The sequence below is a fragment of the Anomaloglossus baeobatrachus genome, chromosome 4 (assembly GCF_048569485.1).
Source record: "Anomaloglossus baeobatrachus isolate aAnoBae1 chromosome 4, aAnoBae1.hap1, whole genome shotgun sequence".
Lineage (NCBI taxonomy): Eukaryota > Metazoa > Chordata > Amphibia > Anura > Aromobatidae > Anomaloglossus > Anomaloglossus baeobatrachus.
This window is the reverse complement of record NC_134356.1, coordinates 620,634,038-620,650,367: the sequence shown is the minus strand read 5'-3', so window position 1 is coordinate 620,650,367 and position 16,330 is coordinate 620,634,038. Positions and strand designations below refer to the sequence as shown.

The 16,330-nt window shown below is 47.4% G+C and overlaps 1 protein-coding gene across 16 annotated transcripts in view; it reads right to left on the bottom strand.

The window, feature by feature from the left end:
• Nucleotides 1–384: 384 nt before the first annotated feature.
• CAMK2B (calcium/calmodulin dependent protein kinase II beta) overlaps nucleotides 385–16,330 on the bottom strand; it is a 243,909-nt gene continuing 227,963 nt past the window's right edge. For all 16 annotated transcript variants that reach the window (XM_075346281.1, XM_075346296.1, XM_075346283.1 and 13 more), the window contains 4 exons: nucleotides 13,936–14,011; nucleotides 6,408–6,502; nucleotides 4,020–4,254; nucleotides 385–835 (listed from right to left, as the gene is read on the bottom strand). In XM_075346281.1, coding sequence (XP_075202396.1) covers nucleotides 4,022–4,254; nucleotides 6,408–6,502; nucleotides 13,936–14,011 — 404 coding nt within the window. In that variant the 3' untranslated portion in view covers nucleotides 385–835; nucleotides 4,020–4,021. The remainder of the gene's footprint in view (nucleotides 836–4,019; nucleotides 4,255–6,407; nucleotides 6,503–13,935; nucleotides 14,012–16,330) is intronic.

The following is a 16,330-nucleotide window of genomic DNA, read 5'->3' as shown; positions in this document are numbered from 1 at the left end:
TTTTATCTTGTAATATATATATATTTATTTTATTTTTTGCATTCCTAAAGCAAATAAAACAACATAAAGGGGTGGCAGTGGGGGCCCCTGGGAGAACTGTTTTGTTTTTTTTTTGCGGAAAATGAATTTAAAAAAAAATATATTTTTTTTCTTTTTGTTTTTAACTTTTTTTTTTTTGTTAGGTTTTTTTATTATTAGAACACTTTTTTTTGTTTGTTTGTTTTCTCTTTGTTCTGTTTGGACGACTCATTTTCACGTTGGACGCGCAAACACACGGGAAGGAACGGCTCCACGGGAAGGTCACAGTTCTCTCCCCCCAGCCCCTCAAGATTTCAGACAATCCCTCCACCCCTCCACAGCCCCATCCCCCCCCCCCCACCAAATAAAGCAAAAAAAAATAAAAGACAAAAGGGAAGAGGGCTGAAGGTAAAATATTTCTCTGCAACAAGTCAATGAATGCACTTACTCCCCGTACAATAGTAGGGGGTCATACAGCTGCCCTCTTCCCCAGCTTGGAAGGGGTAATGCTTAATAGGTCAAAAAGGAAACATACACAGGAGGTTTTAGTCCTACGACCTTGTCTTGTCCTCTTGCAAACATATTCATGAGTCCAGGCAGTGGATGTCTGGGATACGTGTGCACATGGGGGGATTGAGGGGCACAAGAATAGAAGAAGTCTGGATTTGGAGGGGTTGAGGGGGAGGAGGGATGAGAGGGAACGGCACAAGCATGCGGTCACGTGCTTTTCCTCGCCGCTGGAACTCTCTGAGCGGCGGAGCCAAAAGTCTCTGGCACTTCCTCTTTTCTGGTGAAGCCAAGAGAGCATTACTGGAGGCTGCATAAAAAAATCCAAAAAAACAAAACCGTTACGTTAGTGGTGGTAACAAAATATTGAAAATAATTGTAAATGTGTAAGAATACTTCCATTACCAGACACAAAAATTAAATTATACCTGGATTGGGCTGTATGACTGAAAGCCGGCGGCTCTGTCACACGGAGTTTTGCGCAAAACTCACCGACTATCAGGGTTTGTTCACATTGCAGAGTCTGAAACTCCATTTGATGGTTTCTCTGGTGTTTCTGATCAGCTCAAGCAGACTCGGGTGTCGACCTGCTGTGTGCTCATTCATAGACAGACTAGCAAGAGTTAACCTCTTCTAGACTACTTGTTAGGCTTATTTGATCACATGTTGTAAGGAAGCCAATCACTTCTGCTCCTCTTATTTTTATGCTGGAGGAAATCTTGTACCTATGCCAACTATAGCTTATGCTGTGTTGGTCGGTGAGTTGTGGTTAGAGATGAGGGAACCTTTGGAGGTTCGGTTCGCTGTCAACTAACGAACCGAACCTTCACTTGTCCCAACCTTATCTGATGAGGTTCGGAATCAGTGATTGACAGTTTGAGTCTCCGCCCACAAACAGCCAGTCATAAGCAGATCACTTCCGGGGGAAAGTGGGTGGGCTTTTTCAAACTTTTTCTTTTGTTGAACACTACAGGTGATCATATTGTTGTTGTTACACCCAGTGTGCGCCATTGAAACATTGTAAGCTTGCACAAGGCTGAGCAGCAAGCGTACCTGAGCACAGCACTGCTTGCGCAACTGAAGTTCTAACGTAAAGCATCCGAAATTTTAACTAGAACCTAGATTTTTTAAAGTTGGTGTTTGGTTTGAAAACCGAACCTCAGTTTCACTCATCTCTAGCTGTGGTGTACCACACTTGTTCGAGAAAGAGATGCTTTGTGCTTGGTGTTGTTTTGGAGTTACCCGTCGTCTTGTTGCTTCCACCCTGCTCTTGTTTTCCTCCTAATCTCTTGTTGTCTTATACATCTGAGTGTGTGTGCTGTGTGGCAGAATTTTGTTTTCCTCTGTTTGTCTATTTCTGTGTGTTAAATTACATTCCTGTCCCGGCCCCCCCCCCACCTCCCCCGGGGGAGGAGGTATAAGATCAGGGCTGGTTAGGAGCAGGGCCAGGAAGGAGGCTCAGCCATCCCCACCATTAGAGGTATCTCTGAGAGTAGGCATACCACAGGGCCCCCCTAGTCTGAGGGTCAGCTTAGGAGCCTCGGTTTACTGCTATCCCAATAGTCCTTCATGACAGGCTCCTAGAAGGAATAAAGTTCATTTTCTCCATGGCCTGCACTTTCAGTACCGCAGCCAGGATCCTTCATAGTGCTATTATTCTGCAGATTATCCCAGTAGCTACAGGATAATAGTATTATCAGATATGATAGGGTCCCTTTAATGTAGTATTACATTTATTTTTTAAATGTTGAAACTAATTAAAATCTTACAAATTTACGACAATTTGGTGCTGAAAATGTGACGCCGTGGCCAATCATGTCGTCACAGGGTATTGCGCAATCTGCCCTTCTGTGCAATATCCATCTCCTCCTTGGTTACGGGTCCCTAACCATTGGTGTTGCCAAGAACAAGCTAATCAAAATCCTATGAACACTCTGCACCACACCCACCAGACACACCAGTGGACGGCCTGAGTGGAATAGGATCGCCCACTTGGGGGGTTGGTTAAAGGGAGGTCAGGAGTAGATCAGTGTAGTGTTGGAGGTGAAAGTGAGAGGAGGTCAGCAGCTGGGCTCCTTGGGCTACTAGGTGGCAGATGTTCGTCTGGGCCTGGTAGGAGCTGGACCCCGATCGCAGGGGATAGTGACAAGGGGCACGGACTGTCGAGGATGACAGCCGGCGGCCTTGTGCTAACACCCGGGTAGGGGCCAGGGCATGATGGGGTACGTGGACCCTAGGTCAGGAAGAAGCTTCAGGCGTGCTGACAATTTACCCAACGAGGACGGAGCCTTCAAGATCCGTTCTCCACCCGCTACAAAATCAGGGTACTAGCGCAACGAGGGGGATAGGACTTTCCCACTGCACGGTCCAGAAAATCCCAGTTGTGAACCCTGAGAGCAAGCTCACCCAGTTAGCCATACTGGTGAGCGGGACCCGATAAGTTTTATACTTAAGGGACCAACCAGAAACTAGGTGCCAAGGCAAAGGTCACAGACTAACAGGCAACACCAATGGGCACGGTATCCAGGCGTGCTCCCTCTCAGCGGCAGTGATGTCCAGAACTTTGGTTTACCACAGTTGTCGGTGTCAGCGTTATTGGACTGAGTGAGTACACAAGTGACCCCTACCGTCCCAACGGCACCTCCCCGTCACCATCACCGAGTCCCGGGGCATTCCCCCTACCCGTGGAGGGGTTAAACACCTAGCTGCCCACACCATCGCCACCGGGTACTCCCAATTGCAGCGGTGGTACTCCAGCTCACCACACACCACGGGTGGCGTCACGAACTTTAACCATATCCCATGTAAATACTCCCCCTTTTATCCAAGTGGCCGCGCGACCCCGACTCCCGGGTCCGGGGACCCCTCGAGCCACCGCGGATCCGGATCCGAGCAGCTCGGCTGCTTACACGGGGGCAGCACAGAAACACATAATGGTGGGACTTATGAAAACTGATGTGTTAGTTTGAGTTCTATAGCAATAAATAAGATCCATCGATAGGTCTATCATAATAAGCAAGAATACCATAGAAAAAGTACAGTATGTGAATATTCAATATTGTGTCTCTAATATTAATGCATAAAATCGTCTGCAATCTAATCCTTTATATTCTAAATCGTTCCGGTTTCAATAAAAACACATAAATCCCCCATCTATGGAAGCAATAAGCGACTATAAAACTATCTTACTATATAATAAAAAGCAGCTTTATAAGTTGTCTCTACATCCATATATCATTCCGCAAACTCAGGGCATGAATAATCCCTCCATAGATTAGTTAGGGGAACGCAAACGCTTTCTGCAATGATAAAATGAATGTTCTTTTATGGGCAGGAAGCATGCCAAGTGCGGAGCTATTTATTATAAGATTACGGAGCAATATTCTGTAGACTGGCAATGTCTCAGACGTGCCAGTGCATTTGTTTTACTAAATACAAACAATGTTATTACAGTGGTGCGACCCAACAAAATATAGCTCAACGCAGAATCTTACTGTCACTGGAGGGGTGCCACGGGGGCCCCTGAGCAGTGGAAGTGGACGTTCTGCCACTTTCCATCACGACGATGCCAAACACGGGTCTCTTCGGATTGGCTGGTACGAGGTCGACCCTGTGTATCGATGTATTGTGTCAGGCGTATGTAGGCGATACAGGCGGCGTCCTCTCCTACGACGTGAACATGAGGATTCAAGATGGTCGTGTGGATTGGCTTGTTGTTCTTGGACAGCACTAGACAAAAGGAAAAACGTAAGTTATTTTTAAAGAATTTTAATGGAATCCATGTGCCCGGCATAACATTACTAGGCTGTATAAGGTGTATGACCGGCTTTAGTACAGCAAAATCTTTTATATAATCCTCATCACTCAGATAGAGATATGAGTAACTCCAAAAAGTGTTGCCCTGTCTGGATGACCCTTGTGTCCTTGCTTAAGATAGAGAATACATTCATTTCACCTGAAAATTGATACTGTCACTCTCTCCACCAGTGATGGTACTGTGACGAGCAAAAGTGGACCCGCTGGAACACAGGGAAACCCCGGGCCTACCCTAACGTGGGGTAGAGGACCGGGAGTATGGAAGCTGACCCCCCAGGGCAGGGACAAATACAAGAGCAGACAGGGCTGAGTCTCAAGTGTAGACAGGGACGAAGAGGGTAGCTGAGGCAAATGGCATGGCCAGGATGAACAGGCAGAGTCACTAGCAAGCAGCCACCTGGGTAGCTGAGGCTGGAGGTATGGCCGGGTTGGACAGGCACAGTCTCTGGTATAGCAAGGAGCCATCAAGGTAGCTCACGCTGGAGGCACGGCCAAGACAGACAGGCACAGTCTCTGGTATAGCAAGGAGCCACCGAGTTTAGCTGAGGCTGGAGGCATGGCTGGGACGGACAGGCACAGTCTCTGGTATAGCAAGGACTAAGGTAGCTGAGGCTGGAGACACAGCCGGGATGGACAGGTACAGTCTCTGGTATAGCAAGGAGACACCGAGTTTAGCTGAGGCTGGAGGCATGGCCGGGATGGACAGTCCTGTCTCTGGTATAGCAAGGACCAAGGTAGCTGAGGCTGGAGGCACAGCCGGGACGGACAGGTACAGTCTCTGATATAGCAAGGAGCCACTGAGGTAGCTGAGGCTGGAGGCACGGCCGGGATGGACAGGCACAGTCTCTGGTATAGCAAGGAGCTACTGAGGTAGCTGAGGCTGGAAGCATGGCTGGAGTGGACAGACAGGCATAGTCTCTGGTATGGTGAGGACCACCGGAGTAGCAGAGGCCGGAGACAAGGCTGGGGTGGACAGGCACAGTCTCTGGTATGGTGAGAACCACAGGAGTAGAAGAGGCCAGAGGCACGGCCGGGTTGGGCAAAGAAGCTAGTATCAACAGGGCAGGACCAACAGGTAAGTGGTACCAACAGGACTGGATGGACAGGAAAGACTAGGGGACCTGACAACTAGCTGGCTAGAGCACTGGACACTAACTAGCTAAAGTAAGGTGTTGTTCAGGCAACTCCCCTAGTGGGAGCTTGACTTAAATACCCAGTGCCTTTCAGCGATAGACTGAGAGGCACTTCCTAGGAGTGGCGCGCTGAGCACAGGGCATGCGCACGCAAGCCTTAGGAGTACTCCCGAAGGTCCTGTGCGGAGCGCACAGGCCCCAGGAGGTAGGAGTAGAAGAAGCCTAGGTGGGTGAGAGGCAGGGATGCCGGGCAGCATGGAAGGAGCCAGCTGTGGCGGTGAGTGACAGCGCGTCCCTGAAGGAGGAGGAGGTAAGCAGGGATGCAGTGTTACACTATCATTAGTATTAAAGAGTTATCTGATGAAGAGACATCATCTGTGTTTTAGGCGATGTTCACTTGATGGTGCTGAATTTATTGAACAGTCACTTCTGCAAACTGTGGGATTCACTGCCGGGTGCAGTTCCGTGAGCTCGTCCCCATAGTGGAAGGGTGCGGGATCTCAATCCATATACATGCACTTACTGAGATTTTATTTCCGCCCAGAAGTTATATCCATATGGAATATCGTACATGTGCACTAATACAGACCAAAATTTGGTTTGTATGAAAGTATCCTTAGAAGGTGGTTCACCCTTCCGGGATCATCATATATCATCAGGGCAGAGAGAAGCTCTGCAGCATATATTGCTCTCTATAGGCAAAACGTGCCCATTGATTCCAGGAACAGACTATTGATTTTAGTAATTGGAATGGTAAAATGCAGGGGTCGCTGCAGGAGAATTTTATTTTAGTTTTGGGGCCAGGAGGGTCTTTGTGACCTAGTTATCTTTGGGGGACCCTTTGAACAAAAAAGGATTGCCAAAAGTGGTCACACAAAAGACAAACACAAGCATGTTCCCAGAAAGAGAATATCAAATAATTGTCATATTTACAGTTCTCAAAGTAAAATCGATGAAAATCTATTCCTTCCACAAGGTTACCCAAAGCTTCTGGCTCAAAAGTAGTCAATCCTGGGTCACAGATCTTCCTGAAAATATAAGTTAAGGTTTCATTATTCTAAGAAGGCATTAATATATATTCCATCAACTAAATATTGTCATTCCTTAAAGATTATACTCAGTAAAAGTCAAAGTGTGGGCAGAATACCACATCATCATCAGTTCATCACCACAATGTTCTCCGAATTTGTATTAATGGAGTGCTAATACCACAAAGGGTCTAGATTATGGTGATGACCTGACAATTGTTCCAAATATATATGGAAGTTTTTTGTTGCTGTGTTTTACTTAAAAGCATATTATGGTTTTATTAAAAAATTTCCACCATAAACTATGTTGCTTGTGGCCTGCATGTATTCTAATACATTGCAGCCTGCTCAGTTCAGTTCAGTGTGAAATCCATCACATGAGCGCTTGATGGCTCAATCTGTAACCCGACAGCTTTACAGATAAAAAGTGAATCAAAATGCATAACTGCTTTATGGACATTCAGGAGTACAGAGAGACAGAAGTTAGAGTATGTATCATCAGAAAGCTAGTCTGATGGATTTCACACTGAACAGGACTGAGCAGCATGCAATGTATAAGAAATTGTCATGGACGAACTTGCAGATATCCAGGATCATCGGGACTAACCGGACTTTAAAAAAAAAAAAAAACAAAATTGCCTCTGGCACAGAATTGATCCCGGATATAAGTCTATGGGGACCAGAATCCGGCACTTAAAAATGGTGATAGAAGGGATAGGGGGATTAGAGCAAGCGCGCAATGCTTACCTATTCTACCTATTCTCCGGTGCGGCTGTAACTGCTTCCAGGCCGATCGAAAGCAGTTACAGACGAGCCGGAAACTTGGTAAGCATAGCGCACCTGATTTATTCTTCCCCTATTTTGTTTTTTTATTTCCTGTGTTGCCGGACCCCAATCATTAGCCGGAGTTCCCTGGGTCTGGCACTCGGATACTTTTGAAACTGCGCGGATCCGGACTTTTACAATCCGAGTCTGCCATGACTAATAAGAATACATGCAAGCCAAGACAAGCAATTGAATTATATTTAGCTAAAGATACATGTATTTCCCAAAAAATGCCAGCCCCTTCCCCCTAAAAGGTGTCCATAACCTTTAAAGGAACCTGACAGCAGTTAAATGCTGCCCAATCCACGGTAGCATGTATCGGACATAGGCTGCATGATTCACCCAGGTATGCTTGACTCTGAAACAAACTTTTAAGTCATTGTAGACTAAGACCCTCTCAAGACTATTCAGACAGGCGGGTCCCCGATGTCTTCTCCCCACCCACTGGCAATGACTGACAATTTTTTCTTTATGCATGCACACAGGGAGAGACCGGTCAGTGATTGGGAGGGGAGACACCACTGGAGACCTGCCTGTTTGAATAGTCTTGAGTGTGTCTTGGTCCCAGCAGCTTTTAAAGTGTTTTCTCTAAAGCGCCGCAGCATTTCATAGTCAAGCATACCTGGCTACAGTCATACAGCATGGATCGGGCAGCATGCACCGGATGTCAAGTTCCCTTTAAGCAACCCATTATGTGAGGAACATGATGTAATCTGTGTCTGGTATTGCAGATCATATCCATCCAAAGTCGCTGAAAATCTCAAGTAGTAGAAGTGAAGATGACGGCACTCACCACATTGTGGAAAATCTTCTTTATTATTTCATAGCAAGTGATAAAAATCAGATTATTATTATTTTAGCGCCACTTAGACATGGCTCTATACATGTGAAAAGGGGTATACATAACAGTTTGATGTCTGCCTGTACTCTCCTCACCTGATTTTTATTGCTTGCTATGAAATAATAAAGATTTTTCCACAATATGGTGAGTGCCGTCATCGACACTTCTAATACTTGGGATTTTCAGGGACTTTTATATGACAGAGCTCCATGATACAGCATTGCTATGTGCATGGACCACATCTGTGCGTATCAGTGTGCAATAATGGGGGGTGATGGAAGTGCCAAGTGGTTTCCTTTGTACCTATTCATGATATAACAATTACATATTTGGTACCAGCATGTATAAAAATTGGATATAAGAATTTGTGATATATCATACAGTATACACAGCAGTATATCAAGGCAGTCTGTCACCTCCCAAATCCAAACTAAAATATTTTTACAGTCATATAGGAAACTGGTGGACACAGACAGTCCAATAGCTCATCGTAATGTACAATTTGGAGGTGGATAGGTGGTCCCTTTACCTCTTGGACCTCAGTGCGGCTGCACAGTTTGAACCAACGATATGTCCGCCCCTGATATAAGGGTCTTACCCACAGTCCTGAATATCTGCACTGACTTTGCAGCGTGTACACACAATATTGCTAGTGCAAAGTGCTCTCATCTCTCCCTTCTGAAGCAGACAAGAGAGAGCCATGATCGAGCGCCTGCACTGACAGTGTGTGCGTGCACTTGCCATGCTCTAACATTGTCAGCGTGTAAGGGGGTGGACTGGGCCCGTACGCTCCTGCCCTGAAGACACCAACCACATTGTATTATAGTAGTATGAACTGTGTCCGTGTATCTATTGTCTATGTAATGAGTTCATGCATAGAGTATAAGTGTGACCATCTAGTGGCCAGTTTTAGGTAGTGCTCCTGGGTGTAACAATTAGAATCTGCCTAGCAATAGTAGGACTATAGGAGGGAAACATTTAAGCTCTGTGGGTAGCCCACAGGAGGAGGAGTCAGCCGCAGGAAACAGGCTGTCCCCATCTTGGTGGGCGTAGTGAGCAGAAAGCTGTACTAGTGGGTAGTATAGTGAGTAGCAGCAGAGTGCAAGCCGGATAGATACCTTAGGCATACCTCCCAACTTTTAAAGAAGGAAAAGAGGGACAAAGTTTGCGGCGCGCTACGCGCGCCGCGGCAAATTTTTAGGCCACGCCCCCTAACCACACCCATTTCACAGTCACGCCCATATCCACTCCCCATCCACACCCATTCAGCACAAACACGCAGGCAGCCGGCGGGCCTCCAGCACGGACACGCAGGCAGCCGGCGGGCCTCCAGCACGGACACGCAGGCAGCCACAGTGAGGCGGCCGGTCGCCTTCACAGACAGGCGGCCGGCCGCCTTCACAGACAGGCGGCGGGCCGCCCGCACAGAGAGGCGGCCAGCCGCCCGCAGAGAGAGGCGGCCGGCCGCCCGCACAATGAGGCGGCGGGCCGCCCGCACAGACAGGCGGCAGGGGGGCGCCCGCACAGACAGGCGGCAGGGGGGCGCCCGCACAGACAGGCGGCAGGGGGGCGCCCGCACAGACAGGCGGCAGGGGGGCGCCCGCACAGACAGGCGGCGGGGGGGCGCCCGCACAGACAGGCGGCGGGGGGGGCGCCCGCACAGACAGGCGGCGGGGGGGCGCCCGCACAGACAGGCGGCAGGGGGGCGCCCGCACAGACAGGCGGCAGGGGGGCGCCCGCACAGACAGGCGGCAGGGGGGCGCCCGCACAGACAGGCGGCAGGGGGTGAGGGGGGAGGGAGGGAAATCAGCGCTGGGGAGATTAGTTTACTGTACCAGCAGCAGCACAGGCAGCGCTCCTCTCTATGCCACGTCTACTAGGATGGTAGGAGGGAAAAGCAGGGAGGCGGAGAGAGAGTGGGTGGGCGGAGCCCGGGAGCCGGCCGTCCCGCCCGTGGCAACGGGACAAACAACGTAAAGCGTGAAAGTCCCGCTGTATCCGGGACGGTTGGTAGGTATGCAGCATGTTAGAATGTGTACATAAGATCCCGCTGGTGGTGGCCGCAGCTTATAGGCCCCAAATCTGGTGACAGGTTCCCTTTAAAGTGAACCTGTCAGGTGCAATATGCACTCAGAGCCAGGAGCAGTTCTGGGTGTATATTGCTAATCCCTGCCTAACCGTCCCTGTATACACTAGCATAGATAAAGAGATCAAGAACAAATATTTTTAAAGATCTTATATCTTATGCTAATGAGCGCGGGGACTAGTCACAAGGGCGTTACTTCACTTGGCTAGTCGGCTCGCATAGCATGTTAGCATGTTATTACGCCCCTGTGTGAGTACTAACACGCTATATGAGCCGACTAGCCAAGTGAAGTAACGCCCTTGGGACTAGTCCCCGCGCTAATTAGCATAAGATATAAGCTCTTTAAAAATACTTTTTCTATAGATGCCTTTATCTATGCTGGTGTATACAGGGACAGTTAGGGAGGGATTAGCAATATACACCCAGAACTGCTCCTGGCTCTGAGTGCAGATTGCACCTGATAGGTTCCCTTTAAAGGGAACCTGTCACCAGAAATTTAGCAAAAAAAATAAAAGATTCCCCTCTGCAGCTCCTGGGATGAATTCTGGAAAGGTTCCTGTTGCTATTGTGCCCCCTTTGAGACCTAAAATAATACTTTATGAAGTCTTACCTTTTTGTATGCAAATCTGTTTTTATGGTCACGGGGGCGGGCTGCCTGGCGTCCGTTATTCCCCCTCCTGCCGTTGTACGCCGTCCCCCATTGCTCATTTCCATACATGAGGACGCCTTCCTCATGTAACTGTCCTCCTGAAGTTTTGTGCATGCCCAGTGCCACTCTCGCGGGAGTAAGCACTGTGCAAAGTGTGAACGCTTTTGAGGTGATTGCGCAGGCGCGAGATTATGGGCGGCGCTGTGATTGTCATCAGCAGCGTCATCCAAGTACCTGCCCATAATCTCGTGCCCACGCTTCTCACTCTGCCTCCACCGTTATGCGCAAGCACTGGCCATATGAACCACGTTACCTATTACCATGGGCGCGAGATTATGGGCGGCGCTGTGATTGTCATCAGCAGCGTCATCCAAGTACCTGCCCATAATCTCGTGCCCGCGCTTCTCACTCTGCCTCCACCGTTATGTGCAAGCACTGGCCATATGAACCACGTTACCTATTATCATGGGCGCGAGATTATGGGCGGCGCTGTGATTGTCATCAGCAAAGTCATCCAAGTACCCGCCCATAATCTCGTGCAAGCAGTAATAGGTAACATGGTTCATATGGCCAGCACTTGCGCATAACGGTGGAGTCAGAGGGAAAAGTGCGGGCACGAGATTATGGGCGGGTACTTGGTTAACGCTGTTGATGACAATCACAGCGCCGCCCATAATCTCGTGCCTGCGCAATCACCTGAAAAAGCGTTCACATGCGCAAATCTTCGGGAGGACAGTTACATGAGGAAGGCGTCCTTGTGTATGTAAATGAGCAATGGGGGACTGCGTAAAGCGGCAGGAGGGGGAATAACGGACGCCAGACAGCCCGCCCCCGTGACCATAAAAACACATTTGCATACAAAAAGGTAAGACTTCATAAAGTATTTTTGTAGGTCTCAAAGGGGGCACAATAACAACAGGAACCTTTCTAGAAGCAGCCCAGGAGCTGGAGAGGGGAATCTATTACTTTCATTGTGAAATTTCTGCTGACATGTTCCCTTTAACTGGTAGGGGAGCCAGGATAAAGCAGAGCTGAAGCTGTTGGGAAGCTAGGACCCAGCAGCTCTGCTCCACAGGCAGGAGACCACTGATCGGTAAGCTAATAGAAGCCTGCAGATGTCACTCTGCATAGGTTATTGTCACTGCTATCTGCAGGAGATAAGTGCTGATTGCACGGTCTCCTCAGCTTCCTGACTCCCCGCGTGTCTGCAGCAGTGAGAAGCCGCACACGGGGGAATCAGAGAGAACAGCTGCAGACAAACGCAGGCTCCGGGACTGGGGGGGGTCGGCTCTGGTGCAGGGGGGGGGGGCTCTGCTGCAGGGGGGGGTCGCTCTGCTGCAGGGGGGTCGCTCTGCTGCAGGGGGTGATTCATACCTCAGCAGCAGTCACAGGAGTAGGTGCGCGCTCGGCTCTGTAATGAATAGTAGAAGGGAGAAACAGCGAGGCGGGGCTACAGTGGGTGGGTGGAGCCGTGACAAACAGCCTCACGGGCGGGACCCGGGATCAAAGGCTCAGAAGAGGGACTGTCCCGCTGTATCCGGGACGGTTGGGAGGTATGCCTTAGGCCGTAGTAAGTGGGTGCTTATGGCATCTGTCACCTTAGGCTGTAGTAACTGGAAGATTGTGGCATCTGTCACCTTAGGCTGTAGTAACTGGAAGATTGTGGCATCTGTCACCTAACCTTCGGGTCACAAAGGGAACAGAGCACCAAGAAGGATTCCAGTCGGGGCTCTGGAAGAACGACAGTCGGGGACGTGTATCGGGTCACTTTCGTCCCGTAGTCACAAGTTCCAGACCTGGGCGAACAGGTCAGCATAAAAAGATAAGTTAAATGAGGCAAGTTTGACGGCGGTCTTCACTATTATAGAAAACAGGTCCAATAGGTAGGACGAGACGAGATCCTGACCAGGGAGGAATTTATGACTTTAACGGAGGAGCAGCAGCTGTAGTACCAGGAATGATGGAGCAGCCTAAAGTAAAATTGTGCCTTAAAGCTAAACACACAGTAAAGAACATGTTCAGGTGCTGTGTGCACAGTACCAATGTGTTCACAGTACTGTGCAATGTGTTACAGGGAATCAATCAGCAGGTTTCTCCAATGTAACCTGAAGACCTCATGCTGCAACAGTTAAAACAGAGATTTGAACCCTGATATCTGACAATCTGTTTTGTTTACCTGCAATGTTAGCTTAAGCCTGTTATCTTTATCATTAGTGGGTCTCAGCAGCTGTGAGCTGTAGACAGACTCCGCCCCCCTCTGTGATTAGCAACTTCTGTCTATGGAAATGTGGACTGAAAGCCTGGTGTGGACAGGGGCAGCTCTCAGCTCAGCTTGATGCAAAATCTAAACTCTTTCACTGTGTCAAAACGGTTGCACACAGAAATCTAAGTGATACATCATTGAACTCAGGGCCTCTTTTCCTATATTATGCTGCTCTTAGCTGAAGTAGCAAAAACCTGCTGACAGATTCCCTTTAAGTAAAACACGGTTCAGAAAGAAATCAGTATCCTTGTCTGTTACTCCCCACCAGAAGAATCCAGGCCTGCACGATTGCCTAATCACAACTATGACTTGCACACACCAAGTCCACACACCCAGCCAGGATCATCGGGACCAATCCCTTCCCCCTTGCTCTGTGGAGGTGGCCGAAGGACTATGCCCCTCGCTGGCGACTACTGCCCCGGACTACTCCCACAAGGTCACACATACAAGGCGAAGAATTCACTTCAGGCGAGTGCTGTTAATCAAGCTAAAAGGAAAGTACGCAAGATGCTAGTGGAGATGGTGGAACTGAGCCCTTTTTTGTAAAATTAAAATAGTGAGATCTATACTATAGGTTTGATTTTTTTTTAGGTGCTAATTCCGCTTCATGACTGTGGAAGTGGTTTAGTTTGAGTTTTAGTTGTGACAGACTCCTTTAAAAATTAATATATGTATAGTGAAACTAACCTTCATTCCTCCTCCCCTCATCCAAACACCCTCCCCCCCATTTCTATATAGTGAACTGCGGGTATTGCCATGGGTAACTCACGCATATGCCTCGAAGTCTCCATTATTTACTGCCTCAATCAGTTGCTCTGTTATCTTAATGATTTCCTGTTTTCGAGCTAGAAAAACAAAGTAGCCATTAAATAGAGAGACAAATAGAGGGATGGTACGTGAGAAAGACACAATCATGGTTAGTGGAAAGATTAGAAAGATGTCAAGGTGATAGTGTATATAGAAGACAATAGAGGATTATTAAGGGGATAAATCAATAAAACTGCAAAAAAAAGCGCTCAGCAACAGGAATACACTTATGAAAGCTAAAAAAATTCTAAAAAGTGTTCCATTTTAGCTGACCCATGTAACCTGCTGAGGTGTGAAAGAAACAAACTGCAGACACTATATGACCGTAGGCTACAGTCACATCAATGAGTAGAATGGTTACAATATTTATGACTATATCATCCTGTTTTCTCAAACACCCCAAAACCTTAAATCAATCCTTAAACCAACACAGCCTAATCCGGTAATCCGGCATTGAGTTTAGTTACTTCACCTGAGGTGAGGTCACTGAGTTCAATTTTCACCTCAGGTCAGTTCACCTGAGATCACAGCTGGGGTACCGTGACCTCAGGTGAACTCACATCACTGCTCTCACAGCTGCAGCTTCTTTAGTGTATCCAGGACACTGCAGTGATCGGTCACGTTTTCTAATGTGACCGCACAGTGCGACTTCAGAATGTTGCAGAGCAAGGATCATCGTGGGACGTCGTGGTGTAGATTATATTGGGCCTGCAAGGGTGCTTTGGGGGTTAATAAATTAGAAAAAGAGGGTGGGGTTCTTTTTTTATATAAATAAAGGATTTTCTCTGTGTTTTGTGTTTATTTATTTTTTTACATGATTAGTAATGGGGGATCTCATATACTCATCTCCATTACTAACATCGGGCTTGATGACAGCTGTGATCTTTTGACAAATCATAGCTGTCAACTAACCCAGGGCAATTTGGATGGGTTGGCTAAAGCGCTAGGATTGGCACATCTAAAGGATGCGCCACTTCTGGGGTGACTGCGGGCTGCTATTTTTAGGCTGGGAGGTTCTGGGGTGACTGCAGGCTGCTATTTTTAGGCTGGGAGGGCCCAATAACCATGGGCCTCCCCAGCCTGAAAATACTAGTACCAGCTGTTTGCTTTATCTTGGCTGGTATCAAAATTAGGGGGAAGGGGGCTCACATGTTGTTTGTTTTTTTTTTAATTATTTATTTAAATAATTTTAAAAAAGCTGCATGGGGTCCCTCATATTTTATCTGTGCTAAGTAGCAAAATATGGGGGACCCTACACTAGTTTTTCCAATTATTTATTTATTTTTACACTCCACTTCCGGGACTCAGATAGCTACTCTGAGGGCAACCAATCACAGACGTCGATATGCTGGCAGTCTGATTGATTGCAACCAATCCCAGATGCTGTAATAGAGGGTGGGCGGGGGAAGCTGTGAATATTCATAAGATCTAATTAGCACATAAGGAAGCAGTATGACAGCCATGCGGGAGACTTGGTAACTATAACTGTCCTGCTTTAAGCCCCATTTTCCTTACTTTTACAGCCCCCTAGCCCTTACTAACACCATTTTATAACACTTGAGTTTGTGTCCCTTAGACTTATATGGGGTTCGGCGTTAAGGCTTAAATTCGGATTTAAGTCCGGTTCCGAACCTGACTTTTTTTTTTTTTAAAAGCACAGCAGGACCGAACATCTGCAGGTTCACCCATCTCTATCCATTATATCATTCTGAAGGTATATTTTAATTGCAGTAGTCAGTAAGAAAAGCAGTCTCATGACAATATCTCCTTTTCAGACTGATGCTGGCTGGGTATCAGCAGATTTCCATGGGTCAGTCTTCATAATCATAAATCCCTGTCAACTGATATTGCCAGATGATGGTGCAGCCAGTAACTTATATCAATGGCCACAGCTACACTGTACAAATCAATGGCTTATAGAGAGGAGTGAAAATGTTTGCAGAAAAGTCAGTGATGTCAGCAGGTAAGACACAAATCGTAGGGCACAAATCCAGCGGCTATGGAATTCTGACATGGCCGCTGGATCAGGATCTTCCAAATTTGCTCATCTGTAACCAGCCATACATCTGAAACATCAGGGTATGGGCTGCTGTTTTTTTTTTAATAAAACATCCACTGAAGGTCCTGAGTAGGAAGCCTCACATGGACTATTAAGTGCCCTATTTGATTAGGCAACTAATCTAATGAATAAATTAAAAAGTAATCAAAGTTTTTCAAAACTCTAAACACAATTATAGACAATATGAGAAAGAAGATTAAATTTATTTCTAGAAAATCAACAAATTCTTTGGGAGAATATGCAATAAATGGAAGACAATTCTGTTTAAAGCAATCATGGAGCAGAAGAATAAAAGGGA